The 24,621-nt window shown below is 42.6% G+C and overlaps 1 protein-coding gene and 1 non-coding gene across 2 annotated transcripts in view; one reads left to right on the plus strand and one right to left on the minus strand.

Moving 5' to 3' along the window:
- The window catches only part of LOC121878889 (transforming growth factor-beta-induced protein ig-h3-like), a 40,427-nt gene extending 20,967 nt beyond the window's left edge, over positions 1 to 19,460 (minus strand). Inside the window, exons 1-5 of the mRNA XM_042385324.1 lie at positions 19,304 to 19,460; positions 10,740 to 10,848; positions 9,847 to 9,969; positions 9,576 to 9,717; positions 9,239 to 9,308 (exon numbers count right to left, since the gene is read on the minus strand). Coding sequence (XP_042241258.1) covers positions 9,239 to 9,308; positions 9,576 to 9,717; positions 9,847 to 9,969; positions 10,740 to 10,848; positions 19,304 to 19,413 — 554 coding nt within the window. The 5' untranslated portion in view covers positions 19,414 to 19,460. The remainder of the gene's footprint in view (positions 1 to 9,238; positions 9,309 to 9,575; positions 9,718 to 9,846; positions 9,970 to 10,739; positions 10,849 to 19,303) is intronic.
- On the plus strand, positions 9,371 to 9,443 carry Trnaf-gaa. The gene has a single exon. It is a non-coding gene; the product is annotated as a tRNA-Phe (tRNA).
- Positions 19,461 to 24,621: the final 5,161 nt, after the last annotated feature.

Here is a 24,621-nt window from a genome sequence, read left to right on the forward strand (position 1 = left end):
AGTTATTTCTGAGCTTCAGAACATCTTCCATTTTACCCTTGTTAATCCCACTTACCCACTTGAACACCTCTATCATATCTCCCCTAACTCTACGCCTCTCTAATGAATGCAAGCCTAAGCTTTTCAGTCTTTCTTCATATGGAAGGTTTCTAATATTATGGATCATTTTTGTCATTCTTCTTTGTACTCTCTCCAAAGAATCTATGTCCATTCTATAATAAGGACACCAGAATTGAACCGCATAATCCATGTGTGGCCTCACTAATGCTAGGTAAAGTTTCAAGATAACGTCAGCAGTTCTGTTACTCACACTCCTAGATATGAACCCAAGAATCCTGTTTGCCTTGTTGCGAACGCTAATACATTGTTTTCTAGGTTTCAAGTCGTTGCTAACAAATACACCTAGATCTTTTTCACAATCTGAGTTTTCTATTTCCGTGTTACCTAGTTTATACTTAACGTTTGTATTCGTCTTCCCTATCTGTAGTACCTTGCATTTATCAGTATTAAAATTCATTTGCCAGTCTACTGACCACTCATGTAAGGTATCTAGATCTCTTTGAAGGTGTTCAAAGTCACTGTCTGAATTTATCACTCTCCCCATTTTGGTATCATCTGCAAATTTACTAATCCTACTAGTTATACCTAAATCAAGATCATTAATGAATATAACAAACAGCAAAGGGCCTAATACAGATCCCTGGGGAACTCCGCTTTTGACCGCACCCCAGTCTGACTTAAATCCATTGATGCTGACTCTTTGTTTCCTACCAGTTAACCATGACCTAATCCATTTTAATAATGATCCACCTATTCCATGTGCTTCTACCTTCCTTATCAATCTCTCATGAGGGACTCTAACGAATGCTTTACTGAAATCTAAATAAAGTATATCATATGACTTATCTGGGAGGGTGATGTCTTTGGAGGCCTGTGTGTGTGTGTGTGTGTGTGTGTGTCCTTTGACCCTGGTTAGGACCTCGTCATTCGCCACCGCCCCCAGCTGACCAAGTTCCTGGGAAAATGGCCCCTGGGAGAGTTAGAGAGTTACTGGGGGTGAGGTGAGGCCTGTGGGGGTGAGGTGACCGGGGGTGAGGGGTGACCTAGAGGCTGGCAGGAAGTCATAAAGACACACACACGGTCTGACAGTCAACAAGTAATTAAGTCAGGAATAGAAAGTCCATTATAATTTTAAGATACCTGGGTAAGACTACAGTATACACACACAGCACTACGTTACACACACACACAGCACTACGGTACACACACACACAATACTACGGTACACACACACGCCACCAAGGTACACACACGCGCAGCACTAAAGTAAACATACACAGCACACATAGCACAGGTGGGAGGTAAGGTGATGGAGGGTGAGGTGGGGGTGGGAATCTCTGCTAAACAATCCTTGAGCGTTATTTCAGTACGGTACAACAAGTTCACATCCTCCCCCTGCCAGAACAGCTTGGAGGGACCTGACCATACTAACACACACACACACACACACACACACACACTACACGCCCTTAACCAACTTTCACGATGAGAATGTAGTATTTAAGATTGTTTTAGTGTTTTTGTTTTTGTCGTCGAAAAAACTATCTTCATTGTTATTAACTGTGTATTGTGGGGTTTATGATGCCCCCGTAACAAGGTACAAGTACACGGCCCCGTCAAGCAACGACCCCATGACCCTGAAGATTGGCGGGTTACTGGGTCTCAGGGAACCAGTGTGTGTGTGTGTGTGTGTGTGTGTGTGTGTGTGTGTGTGGTCTTCCTCACACATCTGGTAAATGCATTTTCCTCAAATCATCTTAGACGGATAACCTCAAGTGCATGGCCGGGTCTGGTGTCAGTGTGGGTGGTGGGGGGGGTGGGGTGATATAGTGTGGGTGGTGGGGTGTCAGTGTGGGTTGGTGGGGTGATATAGTGTGGGTGGTGGGGTGTCAGTGTGGGTGGTGGGGTGACAGAAGAGTTGGTGATAGGGGGCAGTATATCAGACGGGGGTGAACACCTTGATATCGACTAACTCTGCTGTTAATGCCGGAAAACACGTGTACGAATATGACAGATTATAGTAAGTGGTTTAGATCTGCATATACCTGGCTAACTTGTCCACACTGGCGACTCTGGCACTAAGCAGCTACACCGTGATCTACGTTCAGTGGGTCATATTTGGTGTCCCGCCGACCCTGCTTGTGGATTCTGGTTCAGAGAAGTTGTGGGTCTTTGCCTGGGCCGCGAAGATTAGGGTTAGTGTAATGCGCCTCGTGTTTTGGGGTAACTTGGGAAGGCCAACTAAAGGATTTGTCGTCATTTTCTCTGGTGGAAGCTTGTGTGGTTCCCGATTCGGTTGTTTGATTTTTTTTGCCAGATGTGGAGTTGATGGTTAAAGGGTCTTACTATTAAGGATATATTAATGTTTAGGCTGTGAGTGTATGCTTGGGTTTGGCCCATCTGTGTGTGTGTGTGTGTGGTAAGTGTCATTAAAAGTGGTAGATGCCAGGGTTTAAGTGATGTTTGCCCCCCTGACAGTATAATAGACGAGTGCCTGCGTGGGCGAGGGTGGTGCCAGAGCTTGTACAGTATCACATAGTGTCCTCAAAACCTCCCACAAAACTAGTAACATAAAGTAGAGGATAAACACACTAGTCTCCGTGACTCTGCCTTAACACATGAACAGCGCCAGCACATAACAGCAATCAATACACACAACACACATGATTAATAATCCTGTCGTCGTCTAAGTCCGTATCAAACAGCGTCGGAGAGAAAAACCCCTTTGTCCCCCTGTGGTACTCCAGCCAACCAAGCCAGTGCGATTCATCTATACAACTGCTCGGGTCATCATTCATTGGTTCGTAATAATAGGAAGGAGAGTTGGCCACATTCTCCACCGAGGTAACTCATCTTACTTATATTATCGTCCCCAAGGGCAAAACAGAGCCTTGGGATACTACACCTCTCAGAGTTTTCATGTGAGAAGTGTTGTTACAGGTGTAGGTTACAGAACGTGTGTATGTATTCACGTACGTACATACACGTCCACGCTGGTACTTTTTACGTACATACCGAGGTTTGCCACCACCACCGTCCGTATAGTCGACTTATTATATATGTTTAAAACCAGTGTCCGTGACCGTGGTCGTGACCATGGACGTGACTCATTATCACGGCCGCCCACGCACCAACAGTCTCCCTCTCACGCAAGAACATCATCAGCCAGGAAGCTTCTTACCATCACTACATGACTCTACAGTACATCTCTGGTGTGTCATCGTGTGGGGAGTTAGGTAGAAGGGAGGAAGGGAGAGATAGGGGAGGGAGTGAGGAGGTGAAGAAGGGAGAGGTAGGTGGTGAGGAAAGGAGAGCAGTACACCGTTAGGGTCAGTGAACGCCTGGGTGGGTTGGTCATTGACTCAGGTTTTCCTACAGTCGCTGTTCAGCTTTCATGTTGGATAGGTCTTTGTTCCCAGTGCCCCCCCACCTCAGCCCACCTCCTCAGTCCTCACCCCCCTCCCTTCCCTCTTCCCATCCCCCAAGTTGCACAGCTCTTTGTTCACAGTACCCCTCTCCCGTGGCTGCCCCCAGTTAGTTGCGGGTCAAGGTCACCCTAAGTGGTGTACCGCGTCACTGTGTGCCGTAGTGAGGAAAGGTTAGGTTAGGTCAGAATAAGTTACTTAGATTACATTAGGTTGGATTAGAGTGGTTAATCTTACGGTGGAACAAGCCGGGAGTACTATTCTTCATGTGATTCTTAATATAACAAATCAAACAAGCTTAAACAGGTCTTGTATGAAACTATACAATGAAAGAGACTAAACAGGAATAAGTCTTTGTATTCCTAACTTCCGCCGTGTTTACATCTGTTCTACTACCAGGAACAATGACGCCACTAGGTCCTCACAACAAGACACAGTGGCACAAAACACCATGGGTCAAGATCACACCAGAACATCTCCCACTCCCATTACATATCGTCGAACACCGTCACCCACCCGTCAGTCACACCTGGAGGGGAGGAGCACCGTCACACACGCTCAATGACTGCACAAACTAGTGGACCCAATGACACAGGATGCCTGACGAAGGGGGGGCGAGTCGTCCCTATCCTGTCGCTCACCTCTATCACGATCTATCATCTTCTATTTGTGTGAGAAACCTGTGGCCCCCCCAAAAAAATTCTATCATCGCCGAGGAGGAGGTACTAGGTCGGTAGATTTGGGGTTCCTACCTACCAGTAACAACCAGAGGACCCCAGTTCTGCCCAGGATGACCCCAAACACACCACCACACCTTTCTACCCAGAGCCCCATCCACCCTACTGAATTAAAACACGATTCTTTAGTAATTTAGTTCTTTACACGGCATCTTAATCTACCCAATGCCTGTCCAGTTGTCTCTCAAGTACATTATACAGTAAGGCCATGACCGCCTGCTCTAGATAAGCTGTTCCTTACGTCCACAAGAAGCACCGAGAAATTTTTATAACCCCACAGAGCTTTCTTGGTGTGTGTGTGTGTGTGTGTGTGTGTGTGTGTACGTGTGTTGAACAAGTAAGTTAATAGTGTGACCTCTTGTGATGCCGTTATGTGTGGGTACAGTCAAGCTTTATGGTATATTCACCACCGCAAGCGTCTCACCACCTCTGAGTTTTACCACGTTTAACGCGTCCATCAAGATTATTATTGTAACATTGTGTGCAGGCTACATCTACTGTATAATGATGATGATGATGATGATAACGATGATGATAATAATAATAATACATACGCTTTAAACCGGGCGACGCAACATGACAGCCTAGTGTGTGTGTGTGTGTGTGTGTGTCAGTCTTAACACACTAACGACATACATTATAGAATTTATAGTCACCATACCAATCGACTAACGTATGTATATATTATCTTTAAACACAAAACGCTCACTTAACTTAATGCCTGGCTCTACAACACACACAACCAGCCTCCCACTATTGTCTTGTTGGGGTAATTGGTGGACCTCTTAGCAACAACATCCTGCGCGTGTCCTTAATTCAATTGCGTGTAGGAGTCTGACTGCATCCTTACATGAAATAATTTGTTCTTTAAAACTCAAGGTCCAGGGAATCTATAATCTTGGTCGATTTGAAGTTTAGTGAGTAAAAAAAAAAATGATGGATTGAAGATAAGTTACTTGTTGAGATCCGGAATACAACCGACCTCCGCTACCACCACCACCATCCACAACAACTACACTACCACCATCTATCCTAACCTTAACACATTTTCACGTGCATCCAACTCCTCCACTCCACTCCACTCCACTCCTCACACACACACACTCTGTACATCTTCAACCACGCCGAGTGTCACACAAAACCCTCGCCGGCCAATGTGTGTGTGTGTGTGGGGGACCATGTTAGCTGGTCTGTGTGTTTTGGTTTTGTGTCAGGCAGTGTGTGTGTGTATGTGTGTGTGTGTGTGTGTGTGTGTGTATGTGTGTGTGTGTGTGTGTGTGTGTGTGTGTGTGTGTGTTGTACCAGCTGCAGATGGTGATGTAACCCGCCTTGTTCTCGTCTCCCATCATTATCTATGTCCGTTTTGTGCGGTGTGATGGTGTGGTGTAGTGTGATGATGGTGTAGTTTGATGATGGTGTAGTGTGATACTGTAGTGTGTGTGTGTGATGATGGTGTAGTGTGATGGTGAAGTGTAGTGTGGCTAAGATAATTGATACACGGGTCTCAAGTCTCCGTCCAGAATATACACGAGGAAACCAAAGTGCGTTAGAACAGGTAAGGCCCGCCAGGTGAGAGAGAGAGGGGGAAGGTGTTAGCCAGTGAATTAATATAGTATAGGGAGGGAAGTAAGAGGCGGGTGGTGGTGACGTCTGAAGCCACGGGCAGCTCTCTAGCCAACTCCCCGTTACCCCTCACACAACACCAAGCAACAGTCTTGTAAATAAAAACTACCTTTAAATTACATACAAAAACAAGCTATATATTATTTTTCGTGTGTGTAGAATCCCGGTTGGACGATGTGAATGGTGTTACGTGAGAGGTGACGCCCGCCCTCATTCACTTGTTTCGGATAAGGAAATACAAAACAATTTCCGCCTCGCGATATTGTTCCTACTCACGTCTGTATTGTAATGTTTTTCTCATTACTGTTGAATACGATTTTTATGACAGGCAATTATAAAATCATTTTCATAAATAAGTTACATTACTAACCGATACATCTGTAAGTAACAAGTACAATATTAAAATATTGTTTATTAGTACACATTCATGTACAATTGTACATCAACAGCCTTCATCATTTATTTACAAATAGTTACGGTAATACAGTATTTGACAGTTTCCTTGCCAACCGTTGTAAAATGATAAGCAAAATTCACCTGCACAATTTACATGAATATCCAAAACATAATATAACAAAAACACACGGTCAGGTTAGTGAACTTCTGACGGCCCCTCACAACCGCTCGGCAGCACTGTCTTCAAGTTTCCTTATGTACCTTCACTAACACGGAAACACAAGACACAGGTGGCAAGGAACTGTAGCTACAGTAAACCAAAGAAGGAAATATCTTGCAATTCACTCACACAGGGCGGAGAACAGTAATCTTCACCGTGAGGGATAAGTGCGGTTAATTTCTTCCTTCCCGTTATTGTTGTCGCCTTCATCCGCCTCCCCCCCAAGACCAGCCAATGAACCACACACACACACACACACACACTATACCGATTCAGCAAAGAGTCAAATACCTCCTCGTCTGTGTCGATCAATCTATCTATCCAAATCTTAAAACAAAACTATTTATATAGAAAAGATAATCACTACTTTTACATTAACTTACTGGAAATTTTGATACCTGTTGTCTCTAGTATACTGAGCTACTTAAGGAGTCCATGAGCAGTGAAGACCTTAGTTGTGAGACAGGAATACATAGACAACAACTGTGACGAGGAGGGGAGGGAGGGATGTGAGTCGACGTACGCTTTCTCCACCTTGACCTACACCCCCCCCTCTATCCCGCCCACGAGCACCCAGGAATCAAGATAAACAATATATGTCCATTAACAGTAACAGCAACTCAGCAATATTAAACAGAAAAGGTAAGAACGTTACTAGCAAAATATAAGTAGTAAAGAAATGGAGGCAGGTGTGACTGGTTGTCTCAATGACGTAGCAATTGTTTAATTTACGTTTCTGTTTAAACTAATAAATTTATGATATTTTCAGATGGAAGAAAAGTTATTTGATACCCTTTAATAAGGACGTATCATGTATCGGAAATGAAAATATATAAATAAAAGTCGATATTTCATAATAAGACCAATTTTCATATAAAGTCAGAGAAATGTTCGTGGGTCGCGTTTGTTTCATTCCAATATGTGGCGTTAGTTACGTTAGGGAGCTCTGGTTGTTATGGTGATATATACAAAGTGGTCTGGTGGAGCAGTGTGGTGTCCTATCACCAAGTGAGATTCATCACAGTGTTCCCCGCGACAAGCATCATCATCACCATGTGGCGTCAGTCTTAAAACGGGTTGGTGAACAGTACAACATCCACGTATTTGTAAGATAATTTTGAGTTCATGTACATTTACGAATTTCTTTTGACTACCGTACACAAATATACGATAATCCAGACCTTATTTTGGAACGTGGTAATTATTTACAACATAACCAAGCGTCCAGCGATAGGTTGAATAAATGACTTTAATTTCATTAGTACCGGCAATTGTGACTACAGACTAAGAGTGGTTCAGCCGACCCGGTTAATCTCACATCAAAGAACACCGCGTGCGGGTGTTTGTGTGGGGAAATGTTTTTGTACATAATGAAGTCATCAAGCTATGCCAACACAGGGCGGTGGGCGGTGTTGAAGCCGGTGGGTGGAGGCGTCGTAAAGTTCCGTTACCAACCACTACCACTGTCGCCACCCGCCAGCACTCTCCCCCCATCACTATTACCACCACCCCCACCATTAACACCACCACACCCTTCCACAAATTATATAGAAGGACCAACACAAGTATAAAATGAATAACAAACTCCAATCCACTGTACTGTGAACTAAGCCTCAAACATATGGCTAAACTCCTTCATTACCCTCCCTTGACCCAGTCTTTAAAGCTATGGGTGGTTCGTGGTTGTGCGGCAGGCCGGGTGAAGCCATATCAACATTGGACGTTTCTAAAGTGTTCAACATTATGCCGCTCTCCTGAAAAAGCCTTTTCTACTCAAGTTATGAGTTGTAAATATTGCAGGCACACACACAACGGGAACTTGGCAGCCCGTGCATGACGCTTCGCCAGCCATGACTAAGGCCGCGTCACAGGATGGGATGCTCGGCCCTCATCATCCTCACCAGGAAGTGCTTCATCCGTCTGACACAGCCTACAACACTACACAACTCATCCTGACAACCATACTCTTCTTTAAAGCCGTTGGCATCATATTACGCAGTGGTCACTAATATTCTCATCTACTGTTGAATATTTACACTTCATTCAAGATTACGATCCTCCGCTTATTTCACCCAATGATTAACCACCCTAATGCTAACGTATCCATACTTAACCTAACGCTAATCTACCCCGTACATAACCGAACTTAACCTTACCTATCCATACCTAACCTAACTTAACGCTAACCCAACCACACCTAACCTAACCTAACCCCTCCTTTAGAATTAGGGTGTTAATCATCAGATGAAATAAGCAAGAGGTCCTAATAGTGTTCGTGATCAGTACATAATTATTATCTCAGCTGGTATGAAACTAAAGCTCCATCCATTGTCATTACTAACTTCTTGTCATATTAAAACCTTCACTCTTGTCTAACACAACCAATTACCCAAAGCCCCACATTCAACCCAAAATGCCACAACCACCTCATCCTCACAACTCAACTCACTAAACATACAAACAGTACCTCATAACCCAGCTTCCCTCCCACACTGGTTTTACTGTGCTGAAAAAAATCAGACACCTTGAACTTTAATCAGTGATCCTTAAAATAATAGGGAAGGATAGAAGAAGAAAAAAATACATTGTGTTATGGTCGTATAGAGAAACTTGCATGTAGGAATAGACTGTATATTCAGTTATCCGTATTATTACTCTCCAAGAAACATTCGGATAATTATTAGGAATATCATAATTCCACATACAATACAGAATTCTCAATACTTGTAAATGTATACTAAGACAGTTGTAGTAGTAGCAGCCTGATCAACACTCACCCCTTCCACCAGGAGCGTCGCCGACTGACCATATCGAACAGGTTGAATCCGTGCTTACTGCCTGGCGATCCTGAAACACAACACCACAACACTTATTACAAGAGGTAAGGCTTGACCATTAGACTCTAAGTAGCCTAGATAGCTCAGTTGGGAGAGCGTTAGACTGAAGATCTAAAGGTCCCCGGTTCGATCCCGGGTCTGGGCAAATACCTGTTTTCTACTGGGTTTCAAAATAATCCCAAAATAAACTATAAGGGACAATGGAGGGATCCTACACTGACCTCCTTCCATCGGTAAACAAGATAAGACTTGACCAAAGGGGGGCATAGGAACTTACTTTGGGGGAAGAAGGGGTTGAAGTTGAAGCTCGGGGTGCGGTCAGGCTGGTGAACTTCATCTACCTCAGATCTGTCCACCCACGGCTCCTCGAAGCGTGGACCGTCTATCTTGATCCCCTCAGAGTCGCCATTGAAGTTTACCTACAGCAGGAGAGAGTTAATGAATACTTAACACTTATAAACTTACACTTCAACTAATTTGATCTAACCATGACCTGACCTGACACATTATAAATACTGTACAATATATTAACCATTGCACTACTTTACCTGCAGCCCGTCGTCGATGCCGTCACCCAGGTCTCCAGAGATAGCCTCAAGCCCCTGACCTTCCAGCGTCCCCACCCGCTCCTTGTTGCTGTTCCTCATCCATAGTGGCAGTGTCTCTTCCACCTGACGGGAAGGGTTACTAATATGAGTGTGGTGGCTATGACTCAGTATTATTATTATAATACAGTCTACAAGCCTAAGGGTTAAGTATGACTTGAGTTTGAGTGTGACTGGATGTTCACCATTTAAACAGTCTACAGATCCTGAGTGTGACTGGGAGATTCAATGTTAAAACAGCCTACAAGCCTTTATGACTGGGTTTGAGGGTGACTGGGAGGTTAAACAGTCTACAAGATAAGGAGATACTGGCTGGGGTTTAAAAGTCACTATATATTGCTGGTGGCAAAATGAAAACACCCAGAATAATAAGCTAAACACCGAAAACACCCACAATGCAATAGAATATGCCCCTAAATTACCCACAATGCAAAAACATTTCCCTAAAATATCCACAATTCAACAAAATGTCCTTAATATGAGCCTAAAGTATCCACAACATAATATAATGTCCCTAAATTACCTACAATGCAACATGATGTCCCTAAAATACCCACAACGCATTTAAGCTACACATAATACATCTATTATGACCTACTGATAAACATAAGGGGACTAACCGATATTTTTCTTAATTGATCTCAGATAGCTCTAACTGATCTTCGCTTCTGTAATTACGATAACCTGTGATCACCCATAATGACCCAAAATCGTCCATAATGACCCGATATCACCCATAATGACCCAAAATCACCCATAATGACCCAAAATCACCCATAATGACCTAAAACTCACCAAAGAATAACTTATAATGACAGACAATAACCGAGTCTCACCTGCTGTTCAATCCTGTCAGAGAGACGGTCGATGGCGGTGTCAAGGGAGGAGGAGAGCTGGTCCATGGCGGACTGTAGGCTGTCCATCCCCATCCGTCCTCGCCATTGGCTGTACCAAGACACAAGCAATAAATAAATAAATAAAAATAAATAAAAATACAAAATAAAGTTACATGTCCATAGGTTCTACACAAACACATAACTGACAATGGATTCTTTATGATGTAAATGTTACGTGTCTGTTAATGTTAATAATATTTATATTTGATATCCCTTATGTCAGTTATTCATACATCAAACTATGTCCCTCTATTAATTGAAGTAAATTATATTTTAGCTCCGCTCAATAAGTATGGGAAGTACTGTTGTATTTCCCACGGTGGGGTACTGTCAAGAGCACTACTTCGGCACTGTTTACATACGGACGTTTACTCACGACAGTCAAGTCTTGAGTCACAGAAGTAAACACGAGTATTGATTACCTTCGACATCCTACACACATATTTCAATCATTCTGTGCTAAAGTGTCTTGAATATACTGATAATAAAGAAACCTTACGATATACTACTGTAGAAAATATTACAAACTATTCACAAATACATATCATAAAAGCTCGAATTTCCCGAGTGCATTAATTTTATTATCTACAACATATACCAGAGATCAAGTGGTTTCTGGTCTTGCAGTGAAATTCAATCTGTGGTGAAACTTGTGATATTTTACTTGATCAGATCATTTAAGATATATTGTATGAAATCAGGTCAGGTTAGGTTTAGGTTTTGACAAGTCCAGTTTGATGTCACTAATATGGGTTATCACATTTACAATAATAGCCTTAGACTTAGTCGTTAAATAATCGAGGTTATAATCTTGTTCAGTAAAATCATATATCTTGAGGCCTTATATTACAAAGCTTATGTTGTATAGGTCAGCGCGGTGTTGGAAGGCTGCCCAGCATTCTGGCTACGTAGCCCTCGGACTTCTCATGGCCTAGAAAGCACGAAGACCCAGGAAGGACAGATAACAGGTGGTTCTGGTCCAATTAAGACTGATAATATACAATCAAAACCTTATGGTTTGTTCTCAGAGGCACCATGTTCCGTTACAAGTCTTTCCGGGGTAGTGATCACTGCACACCATCACCAACAGTAAACTTAACGATAATAAAAAAAAATATACGACTTTGCTAATAGTTTGGCCTTTTACACCTAACGTGGAATTTTCTAACAAAACTTATAATGTTCCGTAACTGACGATTTTCACTTGGGAAACTTAAAAATACATTAGCAAATTATTCACATGTTACTAAAGTTATTAAAAATATCAGTGAGCTGAATGTTAGTGAAAATGTTGGGAAACATTTATTAGCTGTTAGAATAATGTTTATTTTTGTATTGTAAATATTATATCCTAAAAATATTTGATTTTTATTGCTAGTGACTCAATTTTCTGGTTTTACGTGACCAGTGGGAACTCTGCCCGTGTGGTCGTCCGCCCTGCTTCAGTAAACCCGTTCTCGTGTGTTGAGTCACTGACTACCAAGTGCTGTCTCATCAGTGATCAGACAGCTTACCGAGACTATCATTCCTGCAGTTTTATCACAAGTTAATATGAAACGGAGGAGATATTACTGTGGCATTTACACACACACACCGACAAATACACCCAGATGGCAACAAATGCACCCACGTCTTGGCGTCATGTTAAGGCAAGAGGGTCCATGAATTTGACAACAGCTGGATCATATCGTGAAAATTGGTCCTCCGATAACAAATTAGGGACAGTGTGGAAAGAGAACACAGGCGACCAAGCCTACAACAGCATGGCCAGCAATCCACTCAACCTGCCTTACGACAGCATGGCCAGCAATCCACTCAACCTGCCTTACGACAGCATGGCCAGCAATCCACCAACCCGCCTTACGACAGCATGGCCAGCAATCCACCAACCTGCCTTACAACAGCATGGCCAGCAATCCACTCAACCTGCCTTACGACAGCATGGCCAGCAATCCACTCAACCTGCCTTACGACAGCATGGCCAGCAATCCACTCAACCCGCCTTACGACAGCATGGCCAGCAATCCACTCAACCTGCCTTACGACAGCATGGCCAGCAATCCACTCAACCCGCCTTACGACAGCATGGCCAGCAATCCTCAACCTGCCTTACGACAGCATGGCCAGCAATCCACTCAACCCGCCTTACGACAGCATGGCCAGCAATCCACTCAACCCGCCTTACGACAGCATGGCCAGCAATCCACTCAACCTGCCTTACGACAGCATGGCCAGCAATCCACTCAACCTGCCTTACGACAGCATGGCCAGCAATCCACTCAACCCGCCTTACGACAGCATGGCCAGCAATCCACTCAACTCGCCTTACGACAGCATGGCCAGCAATCCACTCAACCTGCCTTACGACAGCATGGCCAGCAATCCACTCAACCGCCTTACGACAGCATGGCCAGCAATCCACCAACCCGCCTTACGACAGCATGGCCAGCAATCCACTGCCTTACGACAGCATGGCCAGCAATCCACCAACCCGCCTTACGACAGCATGGCCAGCAATCCACTCAACTCGCCTTACGACAGCATGGCCAGCAATCCACTCAACCCGCCTTACGACAGCATGGCCAGCAATCCACTCAACCCGCCTTACGACAGCATGGCCAGCAATCCACTCAACCCGCCTTACGACAGCATGGCCAGCAATCCACTCAACTCGCCTTACGACAGCATGGCCAGCAATCCACTCAACTCGCCTTTCACTTCATCAACCTGAAAGTTATGCAACCAATCACCAACTGTTATCCCACTCCATGGTCAGCCGCAGGACTCGAGTCAATGATCGTTGTTGGGTCAGGAGACACATTCCACATCACACGCCCGCTGTATCAAGGGCTAAAGAGTCAGTCTTTTAATCGGGATTGGAAGTCTTAAAGCTGCCTGACCCGATACACATTACCACCTAATAACTAGATGGTGTTTATATGGTAGTGTGTGGCTGAGGTGGTCATGTTTACACTGTTCATGTGAGTAGGAATATTTTCAAAAGAGAATAATCTGGTTTATATTTACACTTGCATTTATAATTGATCAATAGGCGTTACTGTGTATATTTTCCGGACTCACTAGATAACTGAAACTCTCTAGTTTAATTTGGTCACTAAGGAACACAAAAATAAGTACATTATTTGCTGTCTATAACAAGTAACACTAACGTAACACTTAAATGTAGTATTTCAGAAGACTATTAATCTGTAAATGATATTGCAAAATAATAATACTTAGGGCTTAATTCAAAATAAATAAAAATTCACATCTAACTGCGCAAATAGAACCGTACAATACATACGCAGCTTGGGTGTCCGGGAAGTTAGTCAGTCGTGTTTTGTACAATATCAACAACAGTAAGTGGCCCAGGTGACAACACTAGACCCAGCATAGAACAATGGGCAGTATAACAAGGCTTCATAACACCAACACCGCCTCCATGCCTGATGACTCACCAAAACATCCCTTTTATTGTCAACTATTTATGCCACCCTCCACAGAATTAAAATATATTTACAAACAATAGCGTGTAAGAAATCATGGCGCAGTTTATTGTATCTGCCTACTTCAGTATTTGGGGATATCATAAAAAGGAAAATAGTGTTAATGGAACTGTATTGTACATATTAAAAGACCAAAATATTACAAAAGTTTGGTTTCAGGGTGCGTTTTAACCTCGTCACCACTACCATATCCTCTGACGCCACCCGCACCCACCACACTTACACATCAGCATACAGATTCCCAGAAAGAAGCCCCACCAAGGTAAGTTAGGAGTGGAGGGGCGGAGGATCGTAACAGAGGGAGGGTGAGTGAAGGCTGAGGGTGGGATGGGAGCGGCCGTGTATTACCTAGAAAATTACTCCATGCATTAAGTCACTATTTCAACATGACAAAAGCAAGGCAGATAATAACATCCAGGCAGACAGGTACATTCTTTCCGCAAGCAACATAGGCTAAGTCGATTACACGCACAATACTACTGATACACCGTAACCTTCCTGTATACAGAGCCAACATGATACAATAAAAGAATTCACTGTATACACTTCCCAATTGTATTCTTTTCTATTAGTTACGTCACGTTAATTATCTGTTAAGACAGTTAAATCTACAAAAAAAATACTGTATAAGAATTAGCTGTGTCGTGTATTTTAGGATCAATAGGGAAAGTAAATCTATTCATATCAACCTCCCACCGCCCGGCAGCAAAGTCCAAAAAGGACATAACTGGACAATGTGGACGGAACACGCCATCTATTGCACGTGTCTGGAAGCTTAACTTCACATACTTTATTTGGCTGAAATCTAACGCTACAAAATCGATTTCTGTATTCGCATCTCCGGGTCAAACAAACAAATGTAAAGCTGTATGTACATAGTATACTTTACGTTTCTTCCTGGGTGGGCGGAGGGGGGTAATAAGGCAGCCAAAGTGGAGGAGAGGAGTAGACACATTCATCATACTAATTAATGTTCTGCAGGTCAGGTGAAACATGGTCTACTGTTTATACAGTCATGGCAGGGGAGAGTTCCCCTGTTGGAAAGTTAGATACAGGTAGGAAAGATCTCTCATAGATTACACAAACATATATATTATCATACATACGAAAAAAATAAATACTAGCACAACCATTCCGGCGTTACTTGGAAAACTTACGTTAACTTACATTTTTCATACTCGGTCCTACGTCCACAAATGCACCCCCGGATTCTTGTCAGCACACGTAAATACTCTCCATTCATTCTGGTGAGGCGCCCTCAAAGTATTATCAAGCTATTTAAAATCCAACACAACCAATGGACATTAGTCAGTGTTTGTAAATAACCCTTCAACTTCTATGTCCAGATGTCCCATGACCTCTTCACAATGATTCGTCTTTACAGCCAAAGAAATGTATTTACTTCACAGATCTGAAGATGTCTCTATTGTTGCATTGTAAGGTCACCTCTAATGTTTGAAGGTCGGCAGCGTCAGTCCGTTTCTGTTGCTGGGGGGGGGCTCTAGGCTCGGCGTTCAGAAACAATCGGGAGGAGAGTTGGAGTGTGGGTGGTGGAATGGTTGTGTTATTTGTGTTCCATGCGCAGCTAATGGTCTTGCACACCAACCAACACAACAACAAAAAATCTCTTCAACATCGTCTGTTAATACAACACGTATTTACACTTGAACAGTGGAATTCTCCGTCGGATGTAAACGCCACAAGAAAAATACACCAAGCAAACCATACTGACGTCAACAGGTCCGGGATTTTATGGGAAATTTGGGAAGGTCCAGCCGTCGCTTTCTCTGCCTGTGGGCATCCGTAACCTCCGCCACCTTGGGCCACACTTGAGTTTTTTTTTTTTTTACTTTACAAAAAACCTCCAGTACATTATTTTTTTAAACGTTTTCGCTTTTAAGTATGGCCAATTTCATGTAACCCGTCACATCATTATTTCTGTGTACTGTACTTGAAATATGATAACCTCGTGTCAATACTAAATGGGTCTTAAGTAAAATAGAAGTTGTAGACTTTAAACATTTGGGTAAAACACAGGACCTCTGTTTATATAATGGCATCTTGGTGTATCAGATCCACACAATAACCCGCAGCCTCCACGACACATTTGTCTAAACCTAACTCGTTACTAACTAAAACTGTCAAGGGAGGACGGAAGGGTCAAAATACTGCCGAAAATAGCTTAGAAGTCCAAAACAATGTCATTTAGTACTGAAGACGTAAAATAACTTGACAAAATCAAATACTGCAGCTTTAGGATACGTTGATATAGTATTACGATGTTCACGACGACTCTCCTCTTCACATTCATCGCCACAATATCCTAATCATCCAATGTCCTGCTGCCCTTCACCCTGGCAGACACGAACTGTGATAATCACAGGATCACAATAACTGTATATTTGAACGCATTAATACGTTTAGTTTCTCGCGTTCACGCTTCTTCTTGTATAAAACATCCTTAAAACGTTGTATATAAGAGGTAACGCCAGGAAGCTTATTAATAAATGAGCGCGCGTGAACAATGTCGTCGCGCCCCTGGCAGCTTAAGTCGCACCCACAAGTGTTGGCTTAAATCCGGTTAGTAAGCTTTTCCTGCTTGTCCGTCCTCTCTCCTCGGCCCCATCTTGTTATTTCTACGTACATGTCGGCAGGTTTCCATGACCCTCTAAAAGAGCTTTAATATCTACTTTTTAACTTTTAGAAATCGCTTTCTCGACAATAACAAAAAGAGAAGAGAATATTGAAGACTCTCAGTCACGTAATGCCGAGGTGTCTTCCGTCGAATTTTATTTTTAAATATTGAAAACAAATATATCAACCAAGGCCAAATGAAGAAACGGGCGTGTTTCCAAGAAGCTACAAGCAGGCCTTGATTTCACTATGTTACTGTCCTCTTGTTGTTTACTCGACCGTCTTCACTCTCCCAAACATTATAGTCACGTTCTCATTCACAAGTGGGCACAGCAGCAGCAGCAGCAGCAGCCTATCAATCATCAGGAACTGAATCTTCTAGTTAACAAGGTGTTGATCTCAAATCTAATGTAATATCACTCAAAATATCTCTCAGGTTATGTTTTTATGAATGTCTCTAAAATCATTATCAAGTACTGAAAATCGTTAACAGATACACCTATCACCTCCTTTACTTTAAGCTTGCGGTGATTATTCACACGAGTTGATATTAATGGTCATCAATAAAAATAAAAGCTAAATAATTGCTCGTTCATGGGATCATACTCCTCCAAGTATAATATGTTTTACCCGTGACAATTTCAGTGGTAGTACCCAAGCAAAGGTATCGTGTGTGTAAACAGCAATTCCCTTTGCATTGTATTGGTGGAGGGTGGGTGATGTATTACTTCACTACAGCTGATTTAAAGGAAATTTTACCATCTTAGACAAAAGAAATTTAACCCCTCAAAAAACCTAATTTTATGCTTGCTATTGTACTGTACAAGCTCTAAACGGCAGTTACGAAAAATTCAACAAGTTTGTAAAGCTGCCTGTAACCATCGAAAAAATACAGTAATTAATAATAGACAACCGTTAATAACCGAATAGACACTCCTATATGGATTCATTCACTCCAAAGTGTCAAAAACCAATCAATCATCGGCGTTCTGGCTGTCATTTATTTAATTATCCAATAGGCAATGTTTTACCTCAGTACAATCAACGTAGATCTACATACGTTTGATTATATTTATATACGTCACGGATTAACAAGACCCGCTACACGCAACTTGAGGCTACGCAGCGTTTAATGCCGCTCGTAACCGGAGTGCATCCAACTCCAGCCATCACTTTAGTCTCGGCCAAATAACGGGAATTGTCTGACTGCACTTTTCACCTTTCTGTGTCTATTAATGATGCCACCTCCAGAAATATATCGTCGTAAGTATTAATACTGTAAATGCTATTTCATTTACATTTCTTGAAGTCTGCAAATAACAATTATGTGCGTTAACATACGTAATCATTTAACACGCACGAACACGCTCGATTGTACACACTTCATATAATCGGTAATGCAAGCAAACACGGATGTATACATAAATGTGTACACTAAGTGAGCAAACAAGCACACAGACACTCACTAACTCAGGGTTTCATCACAAGACCAAAGAGTTCACTGGGATAAACATTATTTGGAGTTTTTATCAGTAGAGTAGCTCCCGATGCATTCATTAATTATCAACTTATTTTCTGTACATTACTGTCAACGAATATATTAAAGTTAAAACACCCTTTGGCATTTGTAATAAGTTCCTCATTTTAGCAGTTGTTTTGCGTAAATCTTTAAATGGATTTTAAATTTTTGTTGACGGTTTAAAAAAAAAAAATAATAATACCCTAACACCGTATACCTTGAGTTAACAGTTACCGAATAAGGAATAAGTACGCAGCGTGGACAGATTCTTACCAACATAACTATTAGACAATCCTAACATACAGGAAACGAATATAAACAATAGCTAAGGACATGGGCTGTCACGGAAACAAATGACTTACACCATCACGCTTAAAACCTGTTGCTAACGTCTTCTGAGGACGCTATTATTTATCTCTTTACTGTAAGGGGGAAGGTAGACGGAGGTTGGTTTAATCCCCCTATTGTTTATTACGGGTTTGTATTCCATCATCATGGGTCTAGTAGTCAGCACCAGATGAAACTACAGTACCCAGGCTGCGGAAAGTGTCCTGATGCGGTAACGGAGGAGTACACTACACCCACGAACACACGCCTTACTCTACTTCCTCTTACCACCATCATCCATCCCTCACCCACCTCAGGTGAAGACAAGTCGTCAACTCTTTACCCCTATCAATCTAAATGTAAGTTGTCTTACTAAATTCAACAACAAAAAATTCCTTGAAACTAAAAATATGTAAACATCATAGACGTAGTTTTTCCTTAACCCTTCACTAAGGTACTTTGTCAAATATTTAAGTTTCAACAATAATGCTCATAAACCTAAAAGTACCTGTACTTACAAATTATCGTTGTTTCTGAAGAAATCTCTATTGGCAAGTGCGGCGGGTTCCCTGTTAGCCGTGACAAAGGCCACAAATAGAGCCAAAGTGATTGCGTTGCGTACCCCCATCCTCGTTGCGCGCTCCCTCACACTCTACTGTTGTTAACTTCAGCTGCCCTCACCATTACAGCCGGCCGGTGGGCGGGGCGCACCCTCAGTTGCCACTCACACTATTCTTTAGTATTACGAATGTGTCATTGCCTGACTGTTATTCGTAATCTTGGTATGTAAGTCTCAAAAGGAAGTGTGCGAGGGAGTGTTAAATGATATTCACACAAACTAAAAATACCGCAACTTACAATATTTTTTTTCAAAGAAGAATCAGAAAATATATAGAGGAAGTTGCCATTGTAAATTATTACAGATAAAGAGACCACTTATGTTTACTTTAATAACGAAACAGAAGGATCAGAAAGTGTTGAATTTTGATACTCTCGAGAATCTTCGTATAACACGTAATTCCTGAACGATACAGGAAACACGTACAATACCTCCCTCTCGCAAGTATCTGGAAGTTTGCACGAGTTACCCAACACTTACTAGGCGTAATTGTGTCTTCCTGCTCTAGAACTTTCTCAGAACATAAATATTAATAGCGTTTCATGTTAGTCGTTTGTACCATCAACATGTAACGTATTACTCTTCATAAAACTTATAAACGTCGATGATATTTTTAAAAGACAATGGAACTCAACCAAAACAAACATACTAGCACATGGATATTGAGGAAGATTTATCAAGTTTACACGAAACAAATATAAATAGCCCGTCCGTTCCAGGCAGTGATGTGTTCCGCGAAGTGGAAAGTTAACAGATCCAGCCCATGTTGTGACTCACAAATCATCAGCTAGACTGTTAGGGAACTCGGCATCCAGAGCCCCCCGCCCCCCCCCCCCCACCATGACGCATCCACGGTGATCCACCCTATGATCACACACTCCACTTCCACCCAACTCCCCCCTACACATCACCTCCACCCCGTTAACACACACCTCCACCTTCGTCCTTACATGACGCATCCACCTTAAGTTGATGCACACCACCTCCACCCAATGTCCCTATACACACCACCACCCAATGTAATGCACACTACAGCCACCACAACACACACTACCTCCATCACCAGTTCACATCTGACCCACAAGTCGGTCAGACGTGCCCAGGAGCTCAAATATAATGACACTACGACGTGAAGCTCATATTACATAAAAATATAATTTCTTAGAGAAGGCAAAGTTACTTGGGTAGAAGTTTAATGCACCCCAACAGAGAGGTAGCGACAAAAAAATTCACTGAGAAGTTACAGAACCACACAACAGTAACGACGAAGGGAAATGTTGCTATCAAGGGTAATTTGAACGAATATGGCAATTATCTTACAGGATGTGGTCAGGTTAGGGTAGAGTGTAGATGTTGAGGTAGATTGTAAATGTTGAGGTAGATTGTAGATTATATTTTTAGTGTAGAATGTGACAGTAGTCCTTCAAATGAAACATTAAGAGAAAATGGGTATACTGTATGGTTGAAAGTCAAAGAAAACTAAGAACTAGTGAACCTTCATCAACAAAACTTGTCAAGTTGTCAGGGAACTTACCACGACATGAGCAATACACCAGCATTTTGATGATGTTGAGGCATTATGGGATGGACTTAATTACTAATTGACGTGAGAGTAAAATGGAAACGTTACTTAACCTCGGGTATCCATCACTGCCATTTTCCAAACCAAAAATACGATTGATAAGTTCTTTAAAATCAACGAATCACTTCTTATAGATCAACAGTCATTTTTGTATTACAAATTCTCGCGTGATGGTTGAAAAGTATCTTATTTTAGCACTTGGGTCACTCGGCTCAAACGGTTTGTTTAATCTTATGGTATAAGGACTTTTTTTTATAAATATTGTATTAAACAGTGGAAATGTTTACAGGCCTCAGTATTTCGGCTCTGACTATCGCGTCTCCTGGACTAGGTGCTAAAAATCGCTTCAAGTTTCTTACTCTGACGTGGCTTTTATAAAGTTAGATGCCCGCAAACGAGTGGATTTTATAAATTGCTTCTGGTTGCCGAAACAGTCAAGAACACCAGCGCAGCGGTACAAAAAAAGGACCGTATACTGTACTGTTCACTCTCCTCCCCTTTCCCTCCTGCTCTGTACCCATCTTTTCCTTTACTGTCTTCTTGCTCATTCCTTCCACCTTTGACTTCCTCTATCCTCTTTCTTTATTCCCTTCTACTTTTAACTCCCCCTCCCCATTTATCCACCTTCGCTCCTCCCTCCTCCACCTCCCCCCCGTAATCAGCGGCATGTCTCGCTCAACCTGACCACAACACCAGGGAGTCCTCGCTGTACAGTTATGTTCAACACGCTAACTCTCCACGCGACGCAGGCCACGGCGAGGAGATGGGAGAGAGAGAGGTAGGTAATGGAGGATAGGGGGTGATGGACAGACAAGGAGTACGCCTATTCTTCAACGTATTGTACAAGTCTCCTTGAACTTAAGTGCACCTGGACGAGCAATGCACCAAACCCTGTATTCCTCTTAAGAAAGTGTGTCCCGGCCCCTTAACCAGGCACTTCACAGCAGACAATCACGTCCTGATCACTTGAATCTGTCCCCAAATGTGTTTCTTCTCAACAGGGGAACAGATTGATATCACTCAAGGCAGGTGTGGTGAATAGGGCGGGCCTTCGAATGGTTCAACCACCACTCTGAAGCATTGTGAGCGGGAGTGTCAGTGACCAGGTACACCACACCCAGATTTCCCTTGTTTGTTGACCTTGATTTTCCGATGCAATTTTCCATTTGTTTATAAAACTTATCAAATGATAAATCAATTCAATTAAAACTAAGTCCTTTCCAGGTGATCGCCAAGCACGATTCTTCCACCAACCCAGAAAATGAATGCTACATAAAGTTCCCTGGGCTTGGGCTTAAACAGAACGGCTCCAAAAGTGGTGGTGGTGTGTGTCGGGTTTGTGATTTGTCAACATAAATGTACAGCAGACAAAAATTAATTAACATGTCTCGATTGATCCTTCTGAGAGTCAAAAATAAATAAATTTCAAGTACAGTATGTTTCCCATAATACGTCACGACTGTTAAATAGTACGCTATTTTTTTTTCTAAACTGGTTAAACGAGCGAACTGCAAGCCAGCAAGAGCGATTTCTACCTAGCGTTCGGCTCCCAATGATATGAACAAGGAGCAAATCAATAGAATTCTTTAAAAGTTGAGTAATAGTATCGACCCAAATGCACTTCTACTGTACTTGAAACTTCTTTAAACTTAATGCACTAAACATGTAAGAATAACAGTTGTCTTGTGAGGGGTCTCATCTTGTTCACATTTTATGACTGATCGTTTTTTTTTTTTTTTATATAGATTTGTAGGAATATAACCTACGCGGACCTTAAGCTAAAATGCTGGTCCACCCACTGCTGGGATAAAACACCAGCGTCTTTTTGGTTAAATGTACATCTCCACCACTAGTGTGTGGGGGGGGGGGATGCTCGGTAAGAAACTGTAGGGTTTCTTGAGAGTGGTTGGTGGGTTAGCATTCTGGCAACCTTCTCTGCTGTGTTAGGGGGTTGTATGTTTCTCATAGCTAATTGTGTTCCAGGGCACTCTATGAGGTAGTGCTGCAGTGTGTTTTCTGCTCCGCTGTCGCAGGTCTTGCATATGGGCTGCTCTGCTGGTGCTGGTACAATTATTTCCCAAATGCATGGGTATCCCAGTCTTAGTCGGTGGAAGTTGACTTCTTCCCTTCTTGTTATATCCTTCATGAATGGTGGTCTCATAATTCGTGACCAGATAGTACCACCTGGCCGATCGTGATACTGGTGTTAATCTTCTATGTTTCTCTATTTTCCACTGGGCAGTTCGTGTTATTGTGGTCTTCTTTATCTGCTCCTGACTGGGCGGGATGTTCATCTCAATGTTTCGCTGTTCTAACGCAGCCTTGGCAGCAGCATCAGCTCGTTCATTCCTTGGGATTCCGATATGACTGGGCACCCAGTTAATGATAACTTGCTGATCTTGTAGTTTTAAACCTTGCAGTAGTCCAACAACGGATGTTATGAGATGAATGTTGTCTCTAGGCTCTCTGCATTGTAGTGCTTCAATAGCGCATCGTGAGTCAGTGTGTATTACAATGCCTTGTTGACTGTTTATGGAAGCGTGTCTTAGGGCTCCAAGTATGGCAGCTAGCTCAACTTGCAAAGTAGAGCATCCATCTGATGTTCTCCAAAGGGACGTGTTACCTCCTATAGTGAAGGCTGCTCCTGCCTTCGTACTGGTGGTCTCTACGGAACCGTCTGTGTAATACACTGTACTATTGTGTGGTGTTAGAGCCTTCATGTTTCTCTCTGCTATCTGTCGGAGCTCATGTGGGTTACAGTCAGCTTTTCTTGTCCCAGTTTGTAGAATGTTGAAGACTGCTGGCGGGAACTCCCACGGTGCTCGAGTGCTGTAGTCTGGAATCATTGTATCAGGTCCTTTGCTGAGGATTGTGTCTTTCAATTTCAGTCGATATATAGAGTCAGCTGCGCACAATAGCCATGTTTTCTTGTTAAAGACATCTTTGTTAAGGTTCAGTGCTCATAAGAACATAAGAACATAAGGAGTCTGCAATAGGCCGGTTGGCCTGCGCATGGCAGCTCCTGTCGAGAGTTACTACCACTCTCTATCATCCATGAATCTATCTAGCCTCCTTTTGAAACTTTCCAGAGTTCCCGCACTTACTACAAAGTTGCTAAGCTTGTTCCACTCGTCCACCACCCTATTTGTGAACCAGTTCCTTCCTATCTCCCTCCTAAACCTAAACTTATCCAACTTGAATCCGTTGCTCCGAGTCCTATCCTGCTCGGATATTATAAGAACTTTATCTTTATCCCCTTTATTGATTCCTTTCACCCACTTAAATACTTCTATCATATCTCCCCGCACTCTTCGTCTTTCTAGGGAATGCAAGTTAAGTTTCTTTAACCTATCCTGATATGGAAGGTTTCTAAGTCCCGGAATCATTTTTGTCATTCTTCGCTGCACCGACTCTAGTTAATTTATATCCATTCTATAATAGGGGCACCAGAACTGAACCGCATAATCGAGGTGCGGCCTGACTAGCGCAAGATATAGTTGCAATAAGACCTCTGCACTCTTGTTACTTACACTTCAGGATATAAAACCCAATACTCTGTTTGCCTTATTTCGAACATTAACGCACTGTTTTCTAGGCCGTAGGTCCGGGCTTACAAGTACCCCTAGGTCTCTTTC

Source organism: Homarus americanus, unplaced genomic scaffold (assembly GCF_018991925.1).
Source record: "Homarus americanus isolate GMGI-L3 unplaced genomic scaffold, GMGI_Hamer_2.0 scaffold24057, whole genome shotgun sequence".
Classification (NCBI taxonomy): domain Eukaryota; kingdom Metazoa; phylum Arthropoda; class Malacostraca; order Decapoda; family Nephropidae; genus Homarus; species Homarus americanus.